The sequence below is a fragment of the Neltuma alba genome, unplaced genomic scaffold, assembly GCF_004799145.2.
Source record: "Neltuma alba isolate B1F8T4 unplaced genomic scaffold, ASM479914v2 tig00011028_pilon, whole genome shotgun sequence".
Taxonomy (NCBI): Eukaryota; Viridiplantae; Streptophyta; class Magnoliopsida; order Fabales; family Fabaceae; genus Neltuma; species Neltuma alba.
Genome location: NW_021635779.1, coordinates 3,613 through 26,424, shown reverse-complemented (window position 1 = coordinate 26,424; position 22,812 = coordinate 3,613). Strand labels below are relative to the sequence as shown.

Below are 22,812 nucleotides of genomic sequence, written 5' to 3'. Positions count from 1 at the left end.
TTTGATACCTACAAGCATTGCATCACAGATTTGTTTTCTACGGATTATGCCAGCATATTCCTTTACACTCCCGTGCCCCTTGACCCATTTGTTTTTTAAGAGGGGAAAAAACCTAGTATTTAATGGTTTTTTATGATAATTATTCATTATTAAATTCTTTATATATAGGAATACAATTGTTGCAGAATTACCTGCCACAAAATTAACTCAGACAATAGTTGAAACGAAAAAAAGATCATTCGGACAAAAACCAAGAAAAGAAAACAGCAAGAGCGGCAACAAATTAGGAATTAAAAATGCAGCTTGAAATACAGAATGAATTATCTTGTCTATAATTTGCGAATATACCTTCCTATCATGTTTACGCGAGCCCAAGCAAACATCCAGATTTTTTTCCCCTAAAATATAGGTATCCTTCTATTAGAGGCAATCATATTTAAGGTATTATTGGATACTAAATGTGAGTACCTTTTTTAACGGGATTTGAACATTGATTCATCACATTGTGAGAAACTAACTCATTTCGTTAAACTTAACCCCATTGGTAAATATACAGATTTTAAGCGATGTGATTATTGAAGAGAGAATTTGACGTGACCCAATTTCATATTTGCATACATTAAAAAAAAAAAACGGCCTTGTCAAAAAAATTTTGAATATTTTGTAAGAATATATTTCCATTAATAAAGTCAATGTTAAAAATTAAATTAACTTAGATATTTTTTATTTTTCAGATTAAAAGAATGAATCCCTTTTGTTATGAGGACAATTGATTTAAAAATATACTCCTCCGGTTCTTAATATAAGACCCAATTCTTAAGTTGGTTTTGGTTCTAAATATAAGACCCCTATAGATACTCCCTCAACCATAATCAAGTAGAAGAGGGAGAGAAGGTATTAAGAAAAATGATTATGGTGTTTTAGGAAAAATGTGTCACTTTTCTTATAATTAACTAACTTGCCTAACTTCCTTAATCTAATCAAACTAGTTAAATGGGTCTTATATTAAGGACCGGAAGAGTACCTTTTTGGCCGATACTGTATTTTTTTCGTAAGTATACTATTTTCGTTTTGTGTTCTAAAATTTTTGTACCCTTCCGCAGCAGCTAAACTCAAATTTTGTGTGGCCAGAAACAAATGGGACTTGGTTTCTAATTTCAGTTTTTTTTTTGAGCCAAAAATTTTAGTTTTTTTTTTTAACTTTAATTGTGTTAGTGATGGTTTTTCATCAATTAATATTATTTTAAAAAGTTAAACTTAATGTATTAACATTTGATAATATTTTATTAATATTTAAGCAATGAAATTGATAGTAGTAGGATTTGAGAACTGAAATATAAAATTTTATGTAAAAATAATAAATTTAAATTTAAATTCAAATTACAGCAACAAGTTTTACCGCAAACGAACAAAATTGTCGTTTTGGCAAAAACTTTTTTGGGGTCGTATTGAAACGACGTTATCTCTCAGCCCTGAAATGGGCAACTGGGTTGCTTCTTCCATTATTACCGCCGCGCCTGCGATGTAAAACCGGTGGTCTTCGTTCTCCGGTCCGTACAAAATCTCCTCTTCTCTCTCAATTCACGCACTTTTCCTTTCTCTCTTTATCTTGAAAGTCTTGCACTTTTCTGCACTCCATATCTATCCTTCCGACTAGGGTTTAAGTTTCGCACCAATGGCTTGCATTGAATTAGAATCATAGTCTTGTCTTCTGACGTAGATATATCTTTTATAATCAAATTTCTGATATGGATGGAGAGAATAAGAGCAGTGGAGACGGCGGGGATGTCCAGATGGCGGCTCCGGCACCGGCGCCCATTTCTAATGCGAACGCTCCGCCGCCGTTCCTTAGTAAGACCTATGACATGGTGGACGACCCGGCCTCTGATGCGATCGTGTCTTGGAGCCCAACCAACAATAGCTTCGTGGTTTGGAACCCCCCAGAGTTTGCCAGAGATCTATTGCCCAAATACTTCAAGCACAACAATTTCTCTAGCTTTGTGAGGCAGCTGAACACTTATGTATGGCTTTCTTTCGCTTACATCATTTTTCAATTCGTTGCACCATTATTTTTATGTCGGAGTTAATTGTTGTTGGTGTGCTGATGACAACAGACCGTACTTTATCAGTGTGCAGTATTTTGATTTGAATGCTTTGGAGTTGATTTGGTTATCAATTATCCTTAGATTAGTTTGGCTGTGAATTTTGCTTGCAGTCTAAACTAGGTTGGGCCCACATGTGGCAACAAAATAAGATTCTAATTCTAACTAGCAGTGTGTATGTTATAATACTGAGGAGGAGGAACGATCTTTTTACTTCTTCTTTGCTTTTTTGGCTGCAATCTACCGTCCTGGTTCTTTTTCATATAAGGAGAGATCTGACTTGATATGACTTTGGAATCTGCTTCAGCTTTTCAACTGAGCGAAAATCTGGACCAGGATGTGTAATTTTGCTTCTGCATGACAGAAGAATGAATGGCCTAAGAAATCTAAGTTTAGATATATATTCCCCCAGCATTTAGTCAGCGAGTAGATGGAGTAGAAGAAGCAGAATTAACAAAGAAAGCAATTGTCAGGTTTAGCAGTGACTTGGTTACTAATTTGTTCGTGTATGATATGATAAATGGCTATTAAAGCTGCTACACGAGCCCAAATAAAGTTAGGAAGATTGGAGATTGCTGAGAATATAATGAAATGTTACCTCACACAGTGAGTTCGTTAATATGCTTTTTAACCTGGTGTTGGTTCCTTGTTAGATAGCCTATTGATGAGAATGTCCCAGGAATAGTTGCAAAAAGTGTAGTTAATCTCCTTGTGAATTTTTTATTGTACTTTTGCCATCCCCACGATGAGTAGTACATAAGCTTCACAAATTTTTATTGGAAGAATATTTTTATTCTGTTGGTCTATTTTTGGCATGTGAAGGCACAGGGCTTAGGTTTTGCTAGATATATTATGGGGCTACACTGATCCTTGATTCCATGGAGAAGGTGGTGATCCACTTTGCTATCCGTGTTGTGGAATGGATAATAATTTACCTTACTACCCAACGATACTCATTCTGTTTAATATAATAACTGCCTAAATGGCACAGAGCTGCCATGGATACATAGCATGAGGCTGTTGTGCTTTCAGATGTTGGTGTAACCTAACCTAAATTTTTCCCCGTATTTGGGATCATTAATAAGATTTTGTTTGTGTTTTTGTCTTGGAGCCTCTCACAGTGATTATAGCATAGACAAGTACTGAAATCCCGGTGTCTCTGGACTCTGGCCGCATTAAGTTGTCTTATCTGTGAATCAATACCAGGTTGCGTTTTGTTCTTTAGATATTCAAACATTATTTTGGTACTCATTCTACAACATTTTTGGTGAATTCTCTGTTGAGTGGCAATGTCAATTATATTTATTAGTACCCTTGCCTTTTTTGTGAAGGTAATTCCTGATTTTGCAGCAATCATTTAATCTAGACGTTCTCATGATACAAACTAATATTATTAGATGGGTGATTTTCTGCTTGGAAGTCCATCCGTGGAGATTTAACTTCTTGCAGAGTTGATGAAAATGCCTGCCACATTGATACTTGTGTTTCATTATTGATATTTTCTGCTTGATTAATATCAGAGCTCAGAAGTTGCATTGCGTAATTGATTGGAGGAGTTTCTCTTCTAGAGCAGGTCCATAGGACCATGACTTGAGCTATATGAATAATAGTTTTCATGAATAGACCGTCCTGTGTCATATTATTGTTGTGCTAGAGCCATGTTTGTTCATTTTTTGTTTTATATTTACACTTGAAGTTTAGCCAAGTGTGTCTACTATCGTATTTGTACAATTCTGATTCTTTGCATTTTTATTTATTTACTTGAGGATGCATTAAACCTTTCCTGTTTCTTTTCCCTTCTAAATGTCATTGTCTTCAATAGGGTTTTCGGAAGGTGGATCCAGATCGATGGGAATTTGCAAATGAGGGTTTTTTAAGAGGTCAGAAGCACTTGCTTAAGAGTATTACTCGACGAAAACCTGCCCACGGCCATAATAATCAACAAACACAGAACTCCCATGGACAGAATGCATCAGTAGGGGCATGTGTAGAAGTTGGGAAGTTTGGGCTTGAAGAAGAGGTTGAGAGGCTTAAAAGAGATAAGAATGTGCTCATGCAGGAGCTTGTGAGGTTGAGACAGCAGCAACAGACCACTGATAACCAGCTGCAGACAATGGTTCAGCGCCTTCAGGGAATGGAACAGCGGCAACAGCAGATGATGTCATTCCTTGCCAAGGCTGTCCAGAGCCCTGGCTTCTTTGCTCAGTTTGTACAACAGCAGAATGAGAGCAATAGACGCATAACTGAAGCCAACAAAAAACGCCGGCTTAAGCAGGAAGGTGTTGCTGAAACAGAATGTACTCCTGCTTCTGATGGACAAATTATTAAGTATCAGCCTCTGATGAATGAAGCGGCAAAAACAATGCTAAGGAAGATAATGAAAATGGATACTGCCAGGCAGGAATCTTTTAACAACAACCTTGATAACTACTTGATTGGGGATGGTTCATCATCATCCAGTGCAATGGACAGTAGTAGCTCTTCAAGCTGGACTTCTGGAGTTACACTTCAAGAGGTTCCGCCAACTTTAGTGCAGTCTTCTCACATTCCAGCTGCTTCAGGAACCTCAGGCCCCTCAGCTGACAAATCCAAAATCCCATCTACAAAAACTGCACCTGCTGTCTCTGCTTCTCAGGCAGACATCATCATGCCTGAGCTTTCATCCATACCAGAGATGGTAACAGAGAGTATTCCTGATGTTCCTGGAGAAAATTATGTGAGACCTGCAATGGACAACACGGATCCTACTTCGTTGGGAGTGAATGAGTCATTGGCCGCTGATGTTGGTAGCATTTCTCCTGATGCAGACATTGAGGATTTGTTACGCAATCCTTCCTTTTGGGATGATTTTCTTCTGCGAAGTCCGTTGCCTGAAGATATTGAGATCAATGCAGCTGAAGCACTGTCTAATGAGGCGCAGCCAATGGAAGACGGGTGGGACAAAGCTGAACACATGAGCCAACTTACGGAGCAGATGGGTCTTCTTGCATCTGATCCAAGAGCAGGTTGATTGTCTTTATTATAAATGTAGATTAATCGTTCGTGCTGGTTAGAGTAAATCCTCTTCCAAACAATATATTAGTCATGTGTATGATATAATTACATCTCCACTCGCCCGCCTTGAAAGCTGATGCTTTTCCTTTGCGCATCCTGTATCTAGTTTGTATATGAGGCCCTAATCTAATCAAATTATTATTAGTTTTTCTTTAATTCTGCCTTCATGTTGAATCTAAGCATTGGAATCATGGTGGTCTTAAGATGGTAATATTATGGCGTATCTTTATTTCTTTGTACCACCAAGGCATTGTTCCCAGAAGGGGTTATATATATCTTCGGTTTGAAGTATTTTATCTTAATAATGGGATGCATGCTCGCCTGGTTGTTGAAACCCGAATCACTCGTTTCTGTTGTGTTTTGGCGAACTAGTGTTGGCAGAAAAGAAATAGCAAGAAACGGCGACTACGGTACACTTTCATCTTAATAACAAGTGGCCAGTGACAAACTCTTAAGCACCACCTCCGAAGCCTCACTTGCCCGCCTCCTTTCAGTGCGATTGCGAACAATTCCCAGTACCCTCGTGAGTCGGTTATGTGCCTCCCCAGCCTTGCTCATCTTCTAACGTACCAATGCTCCTGCTATGGTTTGTTAGTTGATTTGCTCTCAAAAGGGGTAAACGGACAACATTACCGATTTAAGCTACGCGATGGACCCGTCACCAATAATGGGCATCATCTGTTTAATAAATCTATTACGGATTAGCTACAAAAATGAAATTTTGAGGTCCAAATATGAAATTTTTGATGAAATAGATCAACGAGATCGTACAGCTAAGACGTAATCACTAAAGGTCAATCACCAACAGAGCTTACTGAATGCATCCATTTTTTGGTGCACAACCCGAGACCCAGTCAGGAACACCGCCAAGAAAAGGATTGTCCCACAAAGGGTTTTGGTAAAGATTCAGCATAGCCAACCTTCCTAATGCATAAACGGGGGTAAGTACATCCAAAGAATGCAATTTTTTTTATTAAAAATAAAATAAGTAAATCGTTAGCCAACAATCGGATTGTGGTACATCCTTAAAACCCAAACACTAACTTGGAGAAGAGAACAAGCACTCCACACAAAATCATATTTCACTCGTGTGCATCCCACATCATGTACTGACAACACATGCCACAAACTCCAGCTAACTGTGAGATCTGATGAAACAACCTCAGTAAAATCAGTCAAGGGAGATGTCATCTGCTGCCCCTCTTAAATGTTGAGTTTGATCCATTATAGACAGTCTTTGACTAGGCCGCAAGGATTATGATCACGATGAGGAGCACAATTCCAAAGATCACCAAGAGTAAGCAAGTCTAGGGAAAAACCAAAGGAAGTGAGCCTAAATGAGAAAAATACTAAAAAACTGAACATAAGGATGAAAAAGAGCCGTAAAAGATCAAAATGGGGACAATCTACAATTTATCCAGTAAACAGAAGGGAGCTGTAAATAATTGCCTTGCAAACCTACCGCTTCCTCCCAACCCCGAAAAGCAAAAGGTAAAGGTTGTGAACCATGCAACCAGACAAAAAATACTTGATGCTACTAAGGTTGCCTATGTTGGTTCAACTTTGCACAAGACCAGATGAGGTAGGACAATAGAGAATTAATTGAGGTAATCCATGAATTAATAATAACCTTAACAAGTGAAGACAAGTAAATTACCAGAGATGAATTTGATCTTTGGGTCTTTGCAGCTTTCACTAATTGAGATTTCGCCTGTGCAGTTGCTGCATGCGAGTTCTCAATATTGGAGCCAATATCATCTACACACACCCAAAAAAAAAAAAAATCAACATCATATAACATGAACCAGTCCAGACACAGTTTACGGCCTATTTGGAATAGCTTATAAATAACTTTTCAATCATGATTTACAAAATACGAAGTAAATATGTAAAAGAAGTTTTGTCTCGGCTTTTGTGAAATGTGTTTATAAGTGATTTTAATCGCCAATCCAAGCAGGGGATTAGTAAAAGAGGAATGCATGTATCACATTCACACCAAAATAAAAAAGCAAAAGAAAATGGAATGAAAAGTGCATGTAAATCAGCCAATAATATCAAGACCAATTTGCGTTACCAATCATGGTTCCTTGCTCATGAACAAGTACAGCAAGATCTTTGAAAATCTCATTTACTTCGCCAATTTGCTGCTGGATTTCTTGAATGCCTTGCTCTCTTTCCTCAATGATAGCCTCATTAAACACTATCTCGTTATCCAACATCAAGACCTCCTGCCTGCAGCATGAAACATGCAAGAGTTGAGGTGCTATTAAAATAAAAATATGCAACAGGAACAGGATGAAGTTGGAAACTAGCCTTTTGGCAATACAAATCTGAGTTAAATACTTCAATTCTTATCAAAATTTATTTATAAAAAAAAAAAAAAAAAAGGATCCGTGACAGGATCAGCCATTACCCACCAGATCTTGGTATTATTTCTTCAGCCTTTTACAGCTAGAAAAGCGATAAGTAATATTTCATCTATATTTCAAAATTGTTTTTCTCATGTTGTATTGCTACATAAATTGATGAAAACTTCACTGGTTCTTACTAGAAAAGGTAGAAATAATACCACAGTCCCATGAAAATAAATCAGTAAATGACATAGCGGATCGCTAAGTTGCTATCATTAAGACATGAAAAGTCACCTTCTTGATTCAGCAAGAAGAGCCTGTTGTTCTTGGCTCTTACCAGAGGCATCTATCTCACTAGCTGTATAGCTGCAATTCAAAACTTCATAAGCAATGCATGCAGAGGCAATAAGAATTAACAAATAACAACAGAAAATTGGTTGTCAGTTAAAAAAAGCTCAGAAACAGGGAAGTACAGACTAAAGCTGTAGTTTTCTAAAAGTAGTCTGTTCATCTCTTCAAATCAATTCACTCAATAAAGTTGCATCAACATAAGACACCTTGAGGGAAGAACTGCTTGTGGAACAAAAGGAGTGTAAGCTGTTTCCCTCTCAGCTGCAAGCCGTTGGGCCTTCTGAAACTCTTTCAACACTGCCTGAAAGTCTTTTGCAAGTTTGGCATCTGCTATCTTCTTACTTGCCTGCAATCATGACAAAAGCATTGAAGTTCATGTCACCCTAAAAATGATATACAGATAACTTCTGTAACGTTGATTAAAAAAAATAAGTGGAACTCTATTTTTAAGCTTAGACCACTCAATGTAAAAGTTTCAGGAAGAATTTTAATAAGTAATACATATCTCGCTTTTAATAGATATTCGCACATTTTAGAATATGACTATAGCATGTCTATGCTCATCGGTCCTCATATAAACTTGTTACACGGTGCCATCAAGCTGTGCTTTTAGATATGAATATGAAACCAATATATGAAAAAAGTCTAAACTTACATTAACTTCACCATGATGATCTATTTCACTAGCTTGCTTAAGTTTAGTTGATGTATCCTTCACCAATTGCCCAATATGCAGTCTCGTCTTGTGCCTGAAAGTTAAGAGCAGTCAGAGAAACAGCGAAGGTAAAAGATCTCACAAGACTGCTGCTGTAGAGAATGATTAAAAGACATCAACTTAACTAGAATATATTAACGTTCAGTTTATCAGTAACTTTGACATTGTTTATCACCTCAACTATTCTCAACTCATAAACCTAACTATAAATATAAAAGGTATTTATGATTAGTTCAATCGCACAACGTGTCTTGATATGAATATTGTCATGGCTATATAACACTGTAGCTTAATCTCGACATAAAAAGGGGTCAGCGAAAATAGGACCAAGGCCAAAATAGGAGTATCCAAGACAGTATTCATTGTGAGATGATAAATAAGGAGACGACATGCTACAATATAGAGCTGTAGTTTCGTAATCAGCAGATAGCTAGAGGATCTAACAACCATAAAGCAGTAGCAGGGAGACATGCAGCTAGAGGCTTCCAGAATTCCTGATTTTTTACAACATCCATGAGGGCTCCAGGCCAGAGCCAAAAGGTGATCGATAACATCCTACTAAATTCATTATTCAAATTGCACTAGCCACACACACACACACATGCGCGCATAAACACAGCCGCACAACCATGCTATGGCGTAGTTTAAAATTAGCAATGAAACTTAATCCATTGTACTCGCAAGAAAGAAGCAACAGAGTAATCATTCAACGTAAACCACAATCGACCATCGTTCAACATAAACAAGCAAATCAAAATATTCCAGAATCATGAAAATAATCGAATTACATAAACGGATGCACTCACAGCTTTTCACGGAGCTCGGGCGTGTCTTTCGGGGTTCCAAGGGTGTTGACGAGCCTCTGAAACGTAGACACGGCTGTGTTGATCTGAAATACACCCGACGCTACCGCCTGTGTAGGGTCTTGCTTGCCATTGATTAGGTTTCGCCTCGGAGCAAAAGGCCGGCCGGCTTCGATATCCTGAAAGCTCATGCTGCTATTATCTCTCCCGACGACAACCCTAACTTTCTCGAGAAAATCAAACAGAAATCCTTGAGAAAGCAAGAGAACGTGGTGTTTTGTTTATAATGATCTGCAAGCCACAATCGAATTTAGGGTGAATTAGGTTAACAGATGCTATCAACCCGGCGCGGATTGAGGAGAGAGAAAACTGAGCCGACGCTGATGATGATGGTGGTGGTCTAGAGAGAGAAAGGTAGAAAGTGTGGAATGTCGCTAATGTACGATTCGGTGAGGAGTTTCTTCGGGGGAGGACTATGGTGGACGAATTCTTGGCTGTAATGCCTTGCCGGCACGTTGATGTGGACCCACGAGGACACGTGGTGGGTTCGTATAGGCCCGATGTGAAGCTTCTTGCTTTTTCTTTTTCTTTTTTTTTTCCTTGCCCGTGTTTTTTTGTAGAACAATGAAGCTTCTTTTTGGGTGGCATGGCCCCTTGTGAACTGCTACTAATGATCATTCCTCATTGTTAATTCCAGCTCCAAAGTTTAAATTATTGTCGGACGATTTTGTGGTGCATGATTTCTTGTTATTTCTATATGAGTCGTTCGTGACCAATTGTTTCCATATTTATTAATAGTGCTATCTTCTATCATTAATATAATATAAGAGGTAATTTTGATATTCAATTTGATTCTAAATATTTTATCTTTCATATTTATTTATTTATTTAAATAGTTTTTGTAATAATTATATATAGGCTAAAGTATATTTTTAGTCTTTTAACTTTATACAAAATTATATTTTGGTCCCTTAATTTTGAAAAGTAAACTTTTAATCCTCTAATCCTAAAACTGTTAACAAAAAATGATAATATTAAATTCCTGAATGCTGATAAAACATTACTAAATGCTGACATATTCAATTTAATATTCAAAACAACTATGATTATTATAAAAAAATACATTTAAGACTAATAATTTTGAGGTTGAAGGATTAAAAGTATCCTTTTTAAAGTTAAGGGATCAAAATGGAACATTATATAAAGTTAAAGGACTAAAAATATAATTTAGTCTTGTATATATTAAGTTTCATCACATGGTAGTTATAACTAATACATATGATTAGTAATGATATTTTAAGGAAGAAAACACACATTTATTACAAATAACTAACTTAACTAATTTTCTCAATATACTCAAATTAGTCAGTTAGTTCTTATATTAAGAACCAGAGGTAGTAGTATGTTTCAACTATAATAATCATAATATATAAAATTTAGGTTCAATAATATTATTAGTGCTTGCAATTAAAAAAAAAAAGGGGGGGAACATAATCTTGATGCTTGGTTTGGATTAAGAAGTTGGAGTGTACATTTATTTATAGTAGTATATTCAACCGCTATAATCATAATATATAAATTTAATTTAAATCATTAACACTTTTTTTTAGAATATAACTTGTTGTGTTTATTTTTTTTTATTGTCAATTTAGTTCTTATATTTTACTATCTCAATAGCTATTCTTTCATCCATATTTAATTAACAGTCAAAAGGCTTGCGGAAGTTATTATAATTCTCTACCCTAATACAACTAAATTTCCATGTTTTTTTTTTTAATTTTACAAACTACAAACACTAAATTTTATTGAGTTGAAATTGAGAAAAAAATGATTAAAAGTTAAATTATTTTTTATTAACATTATGTATCTATTTATTATATTACGAGGTTTCTTTCTGCTTACAGCTCACTTTTGGCTTTCATGTCATTTGAGCTCGCTTTACACCAGTGTTGTATTTCTTATTTATGTCATTAAATTATAATTATAAAGATTTTTAACTTTTGGTTTATATATGAATTTAAAGAGATTAGAAAAGTGGCTTTTGTCCATACTAAATTATGAAGAGTTCTTTGCGCAATGATTGTGTTACTGCTCACAGAGCGTGGAAGAATCCGAAAGTTTTGCCAATCGAAATGGGTGCTAAACCTGTCAGTCAAAGATCCTTATTCCAGATTTATTGATTTAACTTAACTAAGGTTAAACTGATGGTGATCAAGTTAATTTTTTTCTTCTTAATGTATTTTTAACCTACCATATTGCAAATTAAAAAATATGTAAAAATTGTATCAAGTCCCATCCAAAACGAATTAAATTAAAAAAATCCCTTAAAATTATTAAATTAATCTGAATCCCAAAGGACCTAATTACAAAAGAATCCACTTATTCAATTACTAAATTACTCTTATTTACTTAAAGTATGTATTGACAACTGAAAGGATATCACTCTTATTAATCATTTAAGATACAATAATTAACAATTATCACAGCAAATATTAATAATATATTTTTTTAGTGTATCACAAAGATTTAATGCATAGATTGTTAATATTTACCGTGACAATTATTAATCGTTACACTTTAAGTTATTAATAACTGTCTTTTCAATATGAGAGCAATTTAATAATTGAAACTAAATTTCTTGCAATAAAATTTCTTGAGACTTCAGATTAATTCAGTGATTTCAAAAGATTTTTTTGGTACTTAATTCTTTTGGATCTTAATCCAATTTTTCCCAAAATACACTACCTCTCATTTTCAATATAAAAGCTAGTTAGATTTTACCTTCAATATTTATCTATTTTTCCAATATTTTTAAGGAGGGATATGTCCAAATCCAATGCAATACAACATTAATTTATTATAACTAACTCAACTAAAAATGAACACGTAGATTATTATTTTTCCCGATATTTTTATTATTATAACCAAATGTATCCTGTTACCGTTTTATCATAACCAAACGAGCACGAGAATGAATTATCAACCGCATATTTATGACGAGCACTTGTATAAATCAATGTTCCTTCCACACCTCAACCCCGTGTTTGCCGGCCAAAAAGGAAAACTGGGGCTCCGTGTCCGACTCGGGGCATTTTCAAGTAACGCGGTAGAATTTCCTTTCTCGCTACGGTATTCGCACTCGCACGTGCGAACCTAAGTCAAGCACGCGTTTCTAAGACCCATCAATAATAACCCCCCCCCAAAAAAAAAACACTCTTGTGAAATAAAAATCAACCGCCTGCAAAATCTTCTTCGCGGACTTCGCTTTTCAAAGGCTTTGCCACAGAGATAATCCCTCCGATAGCTGAGTTACTTGGTGATTTCAGTTCACGAGAGATTTCTATTGCCAGTCGTTTCGCGATGTCGGTGAGTTTTGGTTCTTTGTCCGTCTTATTTGTATGAGCCTTAGCTTGGTTGACTTATGTGCGGACTGGATGGAAATGTTTCGTGTGCGAATGCTTAAATTGTTTGTTGGCTTGAATTCTTCGGTGTAAATTTCTGTTTCCGTATATTATGCTTTGAAAGAATGATCTATCTGTTACTTTCAACTCTTGCTTAAAGGTTGCCGGCCGTTTGTATTATTTTCTCTCATATCCATCACTTCTTAGAACGCAATTTTCCTATAGGTTTAACCAATTCCTACCTGCTGCTATTTAAGATTCACTTTATTGGTAGTGGATTAGTTGCAGATGTGTTTTCCAATAATAATCCAATACGTGGTCGTAAGATATTCCGAAACCATGCTTCAATAGTTTATCTGATAATTTATACGAAGCGATGTGCGGAAACGACGCTCCAATTCTACTTGTTTCATAATTTAGATTAAACGATGTCATCTTGAAAGTTACACAATTAAAAAAGTAAAGAAAATGACCAAACTGCATGGCAAGACTATTTTTGGATAATAGAATTATTTACTTTGCTAGCTAACTATTTAGAAGTTAGAACCTCGGTTATACATAGTAATAAATGGGAAAAAAAATTAATCTCAAAGATGGATTTTATATCACTAAAATCATCACCAAAACTAATGCTTTGAAGTATGAGGAAACTGTTTTTGTTTGTGAATGGAACAAACACGGAGTACTAAGAACTGGAAAAATTTGCATGCTTCATGTAAGATTTCCAAATTATAAGCCGTACTATTTTGGCTGCTAGCAGATGAGAAAGAGATTTTAAAGGGTGGTCCAATTTTTCTTATCCAGGGGAGAAGTCGGAAAGTGAATGTGTGTGTTTCTTTAGTCTAGCTGATTGAAATATTTTTATCTGCGGGTGACCAGAATTGTGTTTTAAAGTTTCGTTTTTTTCTTTCCCCCATGCATCTGGCCTTTAGGTGTAGGCTTTCTCTATTGATTGTCAGTACTCCTGTGAATCTGTGATATGTTTTAACCTTTGCTTTTGAGTGTGACATATCTAAAATCTCATTAACTTCGCTTATGCAGCAAACAAAAACTGTTAAAGTCAGTAATCTTTCACTGGAAGCGACTGAACAAGACCTTAAGGAGTTTTTTTCTTTTTCTGGTGATATTGAATATGTTGAACTGAGGAGGTAAGTGGGAAGTTGCTATATTTGACGTATGGAGTCCCTTATTTTATGGTGCTGTCTATTTGAGCTTCTTTTTTAAACTATAACTATGACCTCTTATCTGATGTAGTCATGATGAACGATCTCAAATTGCTTATGTCACCTTCAAGGATGCACAAGGAGCTGAAACTGCTGCACTACTATCGGTAATTTGACTATCATCAATGAACTTGAATTTTAATATACGGTCAAGTACCGCAAATTTTCTAGTCTGTGATTTGTTGCCTTGATAGTTTTTTAGAGGTGCTATGGTCAGTTGATATATGTACCTTTCTGGATAAATATCAGTGAAGTATCTGGAAAATATACTCCATCTGACAATTGTGGATTGCTGCTTGGTTCAGATAGGCTTCCAAATCTCCTTTTGTCAAGAACTTTCTTGTTTAAAATAAGGTCACTTCTCATGTTATCTTCAATCATGATGAATAATTTCGCTTCACATATTGTCTGGAAAACCTTTTTTTTTTAAACAAGCGTCTCAGTTTTCTTGGTTATCTGTGTTATCTGTGCTGCCCCTTGAAAGTTTTTCGAACTTGCGTATATCTAGAGCTGTTTTTTGAGAAATCAGGATCTGGATTCATTTCTAGCTTTAAACTACACTGCAAGGAAAAGAAGATGGTCTGGCGATGTTCATACTAGTTTTTTTGACCATAAAGATCTCCAATTGAAAAAAACCTCTTCCAATCATAACAAAATGTTGGCTCTGAATCTTAGATTTCCTTTTCCTCGACAGCAGACAAATGAGAGGGTTTAGGATTATTTTGGAGCTTGACTATCAGGGCTGGCACTGCAATATATTAATCTAGAGTTCTCTGATCTTACTGGATGGATGACGTACAAATTCTTGAAAGTCATGATATTGAAAATTCTCTCGTGGCTTTTGGATAGAAGTATCCTTTGGGAACTAAGATCAGTCAATGTCAGATTTAACATGAATAGAAGGGGCTGGCAAGAGGGGATTTTGAATAGTTCGGATGAGACCTTGTGGTTAAAAGTATAAGCTTGCGTTGCATTCTTTATTTGCCACCGGCTCTCTTCTTGGTGGGGTTATTTTTATCTATTACCAAGATGTTCTGGTGCCTCTATTTTGGAAGCATATAACTGTGCCCTTTTTTTTTGGGGTTTTTTTTTTTTGGGGGGGGGGGGAGTCGCATGGCTGTAATTATATTAATGAGTTATTGTTCACAACCTCATCTATCTCTTTTGTATATCAGTTCATATACCTTACAATTAATTGTGTAACCAAGTTCCACCCTGGTTTGACAATTGTCAGGGAGCAACAATAGTTGATTCGTCGGTTACAATAACTGTGGATCCTGATTACCAGGTCCCACCAGCTGCTTTGACATCACCTGTAAGCTTTGCATGAACCTCTACAATTGTACTAAGGGGTGTTTTGGAAAACCCCAGAATATATATATTAAAAAAAAAAAAAAACTCTTCTATGCTTTACAGGACAAAACTCCTCTCACATAAAATCACTTGAAAGAAGTTAAACCAGATTAGGCTGTTTTGGCATAACTGTTTCTGTGGCTTTACAGGTAACTGAGTGTAAGACTCCTGCTACTGGTGGTTCTGAATCTGCTTTAAGAAAGGCAGAGGATGTGGTCACCGGCATGATGGCTAGGGGCTTTGTCTTGGGGAAAGATACCGTCACCAAAGCAAAGACATTCGATGAGAAGCATCAGTTATCATCAACTGCCTCAGCAAAAGTTGCATCTTTTGATCAGAAAATTGGGTTCAGTGAGAAAATAACTGCTGGTGCTTCAGCCGTGAGTGATCGAGTTCGAGAAGTGGATCAAAAGTTTCAGGTTTCAGAGAAAACCAAAACGGCATTTGCAGCTGCAGAACAGAAAGTCAATGAAGCGGGTTCTGCTATCATGAAAAATCGCTATATACTCACTGGGGCTTCATGGGTTACAGGTGCTTTCAGTAAGGTTGTTAAGACAGCTGAAGATGTAGGACAGAAGACAAAGGAGAAAGTGCAAAATACAGAAGAGGAACGGAAGCAAAAGGATCAGCATGCCCCGGCCCCCTCCGAGTCTTAGATGCACCAACAACAGGTGAATAGAACCCATACAAGTCTTCTCCTCCTGAAGGCCTGATCCTATAATTTTCTTCTTGTGTATGGAACTCCTGCCAACTTTTTCCCACTTATGTAGCCTTTTTTCGTTTCTGCTTTAAAATATAGCTCGGATTTCACTAGTTACTTGGACAAATTTGCAGTTTAGCCCCCCCCCTCCTTTGTAAGAAAAAGATGTGCCGAAGTATGTAGGTGTTTGATGATTTTGTTTTTATGATTTGTGTCGCTTTCTCCATTTATTTTGTGGTAATATGTAACTTGTTACCTTGTTCCTGTGAAAGTCTTTTGGAGCTGACTCTTCAATCGACCCTTTTTTTTCCCCCGGGTCTGCTTTTTAATCAAGTTTAACCAATGTGGTTAGAACCGGACTGGGTCCGTGGTCAGACCATTCTTAATTAAAATATTATAATTAAGGAATATTGTCAAAATTTATAGTCAATCATACCATTATTATAATAGAACTACCATTTATTATCTGCTACATATCACCAAAATTATCACACGTCACATTAATTCATTAACAAAAGCAGCCCAAGTTTCTATCATTGACTAAAATCACCAATGAATTATCATTCATATATATAGATATATAACTCTAAAGGAAAATCACAAAGAAAAATACAAAATAACATAGTTTTGTGATATTGAACTTTTTCAAAGGGAAAAAAACAGTTTATGATCGGTTTTGACCAGTTCCCTCTGGTTCTTTTGTTGGCCAGGTTTCACTTTGTCCCTAATTGGACCAGGCACCAATTTGTGGTCGAACTAGCAGGTCTAGCCCGATTCTGACATTGTTGTTTTAGCTTCTTCTTGTTGTTCTTATTATAATGCTATTTTTACGGTGCATGGCTGTAGTTTTTTGAAAGATACGAGTAGATTGAAGTTATTTTTAAAAAAAAAAATTAATGAAGAGTAATTGAACAGAAAGGTTGTGTCCCAATTAATTCAAGGTTGATCCAAACCTAAACAGTAATCAAGTATAATAATTTTTTTTTTTTTTTTTCCAAGCACGAATGCATGGATCATTAAGTAAGAATGATTATTTCGATTGTATTTTTATTCTATTAAATACATTATAAATTTTACCCACATTCATTGTGTTTGCATCCCTTTTTTCTTCGATCAATATTGTGATTTTATTTTCCGAAATCCGAAGTAGACATTTTCTCTATTCTCTCTGAGAGAACGTCTCGTATGGAGGATTTTCCTCTTCCACGGCGGAAGAATTATCCCTCTTCTGAATATAGAGAAGGTTTTCCTTCCGTTGGGTTAGAGCTTCAAATCTTTTCCTCAGGTTCCTGTGGAATTGTAATCTGCCTCCATCAGATCCACCAAAGAACTCTTATATTATAACACTTATGATTTTTAATATAAAAGCTAATGAACTAATATAAGTAAATTAAAAAAATCAGTTAAGTTAGTTATTATAATATCTTAACATATTCTTGATAATCACGTGTATTAGTTATAACTATTATTTAATAAAATATTTAATATATTAAACTACTACAAAGAGTATTTTGAGAAAAATAGATAAATATGAAACAAAGTAGATTGAAGTCTTATACTTAAAACCGTATTAAATGTCAAATTAATTCTTATATTTAGAACCGAGGTAGTGTATTGATGGGAAAAAATATTGAGGGAATTCAAAAGTAGCATCCAAGAGAGGGAGAGACTCGTGAAGATGCCAAGGAGCCAAGGGAGAATGAGAGCTAACGGGAGCTCCACTCACGAGCAGCTACTTAGCTCCATGGTGCGCTACTCGTCATATTCACAGCCTTTAACAATAGAGAGAGAACATTAGACAAGAAAATAAAGAGAGATACTCTAAAAACTAATCTATTTTATATTTATATATATTTAAAAGACGTTTTACTATAATTTTTTTGTAAATATAATTTTTTCTTTTAATTTTATATAACTTTTTGTTGTGAAAAGTCTAAATAAGTTGAATCATAAGAATTCATGGGAACCAAGCATACCGTAGAGCTTAAAAAATGTTTGCCGATAATTATAGATTCTCTATTAATTAATAAGGCCTTTATATCAATAGTAAGATTTGAGTTCACAGCCTTAAAAGTTGTAACACACATTTTTACTCATTGGATCAACTTTTGTCATCTAATTTTTTTAAAAAATATTTGGATTATTTTCATCCGTCAATAAAGACTAATTTCTCTTGCTAAGGGCACATGATAAACCTTTTTTAAAAATAGATTTATTTTTATATAAATTTTATAAAAGTTATTGAAACATTGTTCTCCACTCTCAGCATATCGAGGCCTGTATAGCTACAGGAGGATGTGATATCAACCATTCCTATAGTGATACTATTAACCACATTAGACTTTTGATTTTGTAGGGAGTGGCAAGTCCAAATCAACCATGTGTTTAGAAAAGATCTAACCTTAGCTGATCATTTTACGAAGATTTATCACAATGTATATTGTTTATGTGCCTGTTTAGATCAACGTTTGCTGATCCAAACATGGCTTAAAACACAGATAAGTCCGATTCGATTAGGAGGTGTTGTGCGTCTATTATATTGGGTTTATGAAAATTTAAGCTGGCCAATCATACATTTAAAATAAGCTGGAGAATGGAGCTTATGAGGAGCTTATTTTGTCCCACTTCTGCATTACCGTTTTGACACACTCAGCAAATTTTTATTTCCTCTTTCTCTCCTTTCTGCATTATTTTTTCCAGAGCATTTTCTCTAAAGTTTTTAAAATTTAATTAACTCAATTAATTTCATTTTTTCATATTAAATTAATTTAAATTTATTGTATTATCTCAGTTCATTTTTTTCCATGTTTCACTTTATATTTAAATTATTTTTTATGATTTTTTAAAGTTTTAAAATTTAATTCATTCATTAAATTTGACTTCTTCATATTGAATTCTTTTAATTTCATTGTATTATGTGAAATCATTTTTTTTAAAATCATATTTCATTATTTATTAAAAATCATATCTATTTTAGTTATTTTATAATCAAACTTACTTTTACTCAATCATAATCCAAACGACCTTTTACCAATTTTACTTTTGCAAACTGACTTTTCTGAATTCCAATTCAAACACAATTCAACTTATCCAATTTAGCTTATATCTAACTTTATTTTTTTAAAAGCTACTTTTTTAATAAACTACTTTTTCAATCATTGATCCAAACAAACCCTATATCTTTGATCTACCTTGATATTCCCCATTGTCTTCCATTCCTATTTGGAACAAATGCGTGGGACTATCTGCTCTGAAAATCTCCCGAAATTCTGTCACGGAAGTTTTAGGAAAAACTCCATTAAGAATCTTAATTAAAATTCAATATAAACCATGCTAAAGTTTATACAAAAATATGATATATTAATGGTAAAAAGTTGTTGCATAATTTTTATTAAAAAAAAACTCAAAATTACTGACAAAATAGTTACAAATGAGAGTTGGTTTATTTTTTGTAATGTCAAAATCTAATTGTTTTATTCAGTTTTGGTTTGGTTACATAAAACCAAATCATCAAGATAATGTGTAAGTTGAAGTTATACTTAGGACCATAATTAAATATATGGAAACTTCAATATATTTTTTTCTCAACAAATTGAAATCAATACTACTTTTTACTTTTCACATAACTGAATCAATGCTTTGATCTTTGAAACGTTTTATCCAATTATATAACATATCATAAGGATAAATGTCTTTTTTCCTAACTTCAATTATTTTTATAAAATTGTAATCGTAATTGTAATCATTTTAATATCAATTTTCTTTCCGAAAACGAGTATAACTTCAAATATAATTTCTAAACATAATTACAATATCTTTAATTGGAAAAAAAATCTCTTTTTAACATAATCCAAACTAATCCGAACCAACTTAAGATCTTAATTCCTGAAGAGATAAATTTAGAGTTTTGCCAAATCAGTTAGGTTCAAACCAAACCTCTTGTACAGAGGTGCAGATTGAATGATGTGAGTGAGTGGAAAGCAGATATCCAAATTATGCAAAATCACAAAACTTTCCATTCATTAATTATCAATTCAAATTGAAATAGAAGTGTTAATAGGTAAACTTGCTCCTTTCAGAGAACCAGCCATAAAGAACTTTTCCAAAAGGACTGAACATTATTAGAAGGAAAGCAAAGATTATGCAACAAGGGATAGCTTTGTTTTGTTATAAATAACTGGATCTTTGTCAACATTGATCATCTCTTCGCTTTTTAATATAAGAACTATTTAAAAAATTATATTAAATATAATATGATCTTAAAAAAATTTATATAAAATCGATTAGAAAGTAGAAAAAAAACCACCGAAATAAAAAAATTACAAATAAGAACCCGTTATAACAGTTGTATTGGTTTTGCCAACAATTTTGTGAACGCATCCTTGTGTGTAATTTTTTAATTTCAGCTGTTTTATTTTACAATTTTCTCAATAGATTAAGATGTTATATTTAAAATTAAATTGGATCTTCATATTATAACGTGGATGGGATGAAATTAAAAAAAATACCCAAATTTAATCCAGATAATAATTCCCTCAAATTATTTCCAGTTGGCATCGCATCCGCATCCGCATCCGGTATTCCAGTTCCTACCTCTCAATTCAAAGTGCATTAACTGTCCCAAAATGCAGCTGGGTTCCAACAATTGGCGCAACTGCTATCCTGCGCCTTCGCCGGAGGCTCACTTTAACCTACACCACCACCCCCTCCGAATTGCAATAATCAAACACAGCTCAAAACAACTGAAACAGAGGCGGATAATCTTTTGGTAATTTATCAATTATAAATTAGGAACCGGCGAGGCATTGCATTCCAAGTTTCAGATGCCTATACAGAATTTAAGAGCGTAACTTATTTTTTTCTTCCTCTTATTATTGTTTAATTTTCACGCACGACCAAGAAAGTGAAGAAAAGAAAGCTATTCTGATAAACGAAGTTGCAGGAATCATCAAGACGGTAAAACCAGTTAATGCAGCTTAAAAATCGGCGAATTTCCTGTGTGGCCGTGTCTCTTGCAAATTTTTCAGGGTGTGAATCGGCAAAATATCGGCTCCGTCTGCTGGAATCTGCCGGATATCGTTCATATCCACCGCCAAGTCTATCAAAAAAAAAATGGAAATGCATTATAAGAAAATTGGTAGAGAATGTTAAAAAAAAAAAAAACAAAAGAAAATTGGTTGAATGAAATTAATGTGGGAATCTGGAAATGCATTATACCAGAATGCTCGGAGGAGAGCTTGAATCTGCGAAAGGAAGCCATGTCTGACGCGGAGGGAGTGTGAGAGCAGAGGTAGAGAACGAGGAAGCAGCAAAAAATGAGAATGGGAAGGAGGTGGATGAACTTGTCTGTTCTGGAAGGAGGCGATGATGCTCGACGACTCTTCCCGGCGTTATCGCCGTCTTCGTCGTATATGGACGCCGATGAAACAGAGTCTATGAGCTTCGGTTCTTCGACATTGTCCGTCTCTTCCTTGGCTCCGCCATGGCTGTAAAGCTTTAAGGACGGTGAGCTCAGGGACTGTCTATGCATGGTCTCAGACGCAGAAGAGAGGGGCAAAGGAAGATTGAGCGAAGAGCGCGAGAAACCTACCGTTGAGCAGTCCAGATATTATTCTATTATATCGCGTTTTGCAGAAGTTCAATTTATTTATATATTTATTTTGATAGAGAGGGTCAATTTATTTTTATCGTCAAATTAAAGTACATTAACTGAAGCAATTACTCTTCTGATCTTATCGTTATCCTTCGATTAATTAAATATCGGGGAAGATTTACGTATATTTGTTTTCAATCAAATCATGATAGTATTTCGATTTCTTAAATTTGTTATTAATGTTATCAATATTTTAAAAATCCACCTCATTTGTTTTAATTAAATAAAAATATATTTAAGTATCATGAAGTCTTTGCTTGGCTTTTACTCTTTTCTATTCTTTTCTTTTTTCTTTCCCTTCCTATCTCCAAAGGGTTTTCTTCCCTTTTTCTTCTTTCATTTGACACTTCCTCTTGTGTTTATCGCTATTTTTCCTTCCCTTTATTTTTGATATATTTCTTTGTCGGCAATAACTTCAAAGTTCGAGTTGTTCTTTTCAAGACTGTATGCCCCACAAAAAGTCATATGATTCTCTTTATTTATAAATCAATCTTTTCAATTTGAATTTTTTTAAAGTTTAATTCATGTATGATTTTTTTTATTTAGTAACTGTCAGTAAATTTTTGTGAACATTTTATTTCCCCATGAAATAATAATTGATTATTGATAAAAATTTGAAAATTTTAAACAAATTGACTGTATATGTTATACGAAAATCATAGTAATCAATAAAAAAGAAATTGAAGCTGTTCCGGTGCTCCAATTCGAGCTCAATAATCCCTCGTCTCGTGCACAGGTTGAGCCAGCAATAATTTAGGCTCCAAGTGTGTCTAACCCAAGCAATTCAGACAAAAGACGGACTTTATATTCGTACTTGCCCAGCAAAGCCCAACCAACCCAATTGTTTTTGGGTATTTAACCAGCCCAATTTCAGCCGAAGAATTAACTGTGTATAGTTTGTATTTTGTATTGGGCTTGGTCTACTTCAGTTACCCAAAAAAAAGCCCAATGGAGCCTCATGTATGATGTAAAAGTGATTTTATAGCTTCTAAACGGGTTGAGTTTAATGGAAGGAGTTAGTCTCTCACAATATAACGAAGGAGTTACCCAAAAAAAAGCCCAATGGAGCCTCATGTATGATGTAAAAGTGATTTTATAGCTTCTAA

The 22,812-nt window shown here is 34.8% G+C and overlaps 4 protein-coding genes across 5 annotated transcripts; 2 read left to right on the top strand and 2 right to left on the bottom strand.

Moving 5' to 3' along the window:
• The first annotated feature begins 1,482 nt into the window (after window positions 1-1,482).
• LOC114760853 (heat shock factor protein HSF8-like) lies at window positions 1,483-5,312 on the top strand. Its single transcript, XM_028950148.1, has 3 exons — window positions 1,483-1,550; window positions 1,721-2,021; window positions 3,925-5,312. Exons 2-3 carry the CDS (start codon window positions 1,749-1,751, stop codon window positions 5,110-5,112), a joined length of 1,461 nt encoding a protein of 486 aa, XP_028805981.1. The 5' UTR covers window positions 1,483-1,550; window positions 1,721-1,748; the 3' UTR covers window positions 5,113-5,312.
• Window positions 5,313-6,049: 737 nt separating this feature from the next.
• Window positions 6,050-9,799, bottom strand: LOC114760854 (syntaxin-22-like). The gene is made up of 7 exons (XM_028950149.1): window positions 9,380-9,799; window positions 8,514-8,607; window positions 8,065-8,204; window positions 7,802-7,873; window positions 7,231-7,388; window positions 6,814-6,914; window positions 6,050-6,463 (listed from the first exon to the last, which is right to left on the bottom strand). The coding sequence occupies exons 1-7, from the start codon at window positions 9,565-9,567 to the stop codon at window positions 6,398-6,400; spliced, it is 819 nt and encodes a 272-aa protein (XP_028805982.1). The 5' UTR covers window positions 9,568-9,799; the 3' UTR covers window positions 6,050-6,397.
• A 2,798-nt stretch (window positions 9,800-12,597) lies between these two features.
• On the top strand, window positions 12,598-16,342 carry LOC114760855 (binding partner of ACD11 1-like). Of its 2 annotated transcripts, none has more exons than XM_028950150.1 (5): window positions 12,598-12,742; window positions 13,819-13,925; window positions 14,032-14,107; window positions 15,235-15,315; window positions 15,503-16,342. In XM_028950150.1, exons 1-5 carry the CDS (start codon window positions 12,737-12,739, stop codon window positions 16,007-16,009), a joined length of 777 nt encoding a protein of 258 aa, XP_028805983.1. In that variant the 5' UTR covers window positions 12,598-12,736; the 3' UTR covers window positions 16,010-16,342. The 2 variants fall into 2 exon arrangements, with proteins under 2 accessions (XP_028805983.1, XP_028805984.1); XM_028950151.1 differs by lacking the exon at window positions 12,598-12,742 and adding an exon at window positions 14,698-14,955 and having other exon boundaries at window positions 13,877-13,925; window positions 14,032-14,153.
• A 4,517-nt stretch (window positions 16,343-20,859) lies between these two features.
• Window positions 20,860-21,583, bottom strand: LOC114760857 (uncharacterized). Its single transcript, XM_028950152.1, has 2 exons — window positions 21,271-21,583; window positions 20,860-21,151 (listed from the first exon to the last, which is right to left on the bottom strand). Exons 1-2 carry the CDS (start codon window positions 21,581-21,583, stop codon window positions 21,030-21,032), a joined length of 435 nt encoding a protein of 144 aa, XP_028805985.1. The 3' UTR covers window positions 20,860-21,029.
• Window positions 21,584-22,812: the final 1,229 nt, after the last annotated feature.

Bases quoted from the DNA above. Each gene is read 5' to 3' on its own strand.
- LOC114760854 (XM_028950149.1), bottom strand. From the start codon at position 9,567: ATGAGCTTTCAGGATATCGAAGCCGGCCGGCCTTTTGCTCCGAGGCGA. The intron at 8,608-9,379 runs GTGAGTGCATCC...CTTAACTTTCAG, and splicing joins CCCGAGCTCCGTGAAAAGCT to GCACAAGACGAGACTGCATA. The intron at 6,464-6,813 runs GTAATTTACTTG...GTTTTTCCCTAG, and splicing joins AAAGATCAAATTCATCTCTG to ACTTGCTTACTCTTGGTGAT.
- LOC114760857 (XM_028950152.1), bottom strand. From the start codon at position 21,583: ATGCATAGACAGTCCCTGAGCTCACCGTCCTTAAAGCTTTACAGCCAT. The intron at 21,152-21,270 runs GTATAATGCATT...TTTTTTTGATAG, and splicing joins GCTCTCCTCCGAGCATTCTG to ACTTGGCGGTGGATATGAAC.
- LOC114760853 (XM_028950148.1), top strand. From the start codon at position 1,749: ATGGATGGAGAGAATAAGAGCAGTGGAGACGGCGGGGATGTCCAGATG. The intron at 2,022-3,924 runs GTATGGCTTTCT...TGTCTTCAATAG, and splicing joins TGAGGCAGCTGAACACTTAT to GGTTTTCGGAAGGTGGATCC.
- LOC114760855 (XM_028950150.1), top strand. The intron at 14,108-15,234 runs GTAATTTGACTA...GACAATTGTCAG, and splicing joins AAACTGCTGCACTACTATCG to GGAGCAACAATAGTTGATTC. The intron at 15,316-15,502 runs GTAAGCTTTGCA...GTGGCTTTACAG, and splicing joins CAGCTGCTTTGACATCACCT to GTAACTGAGTGTAAGACTCC.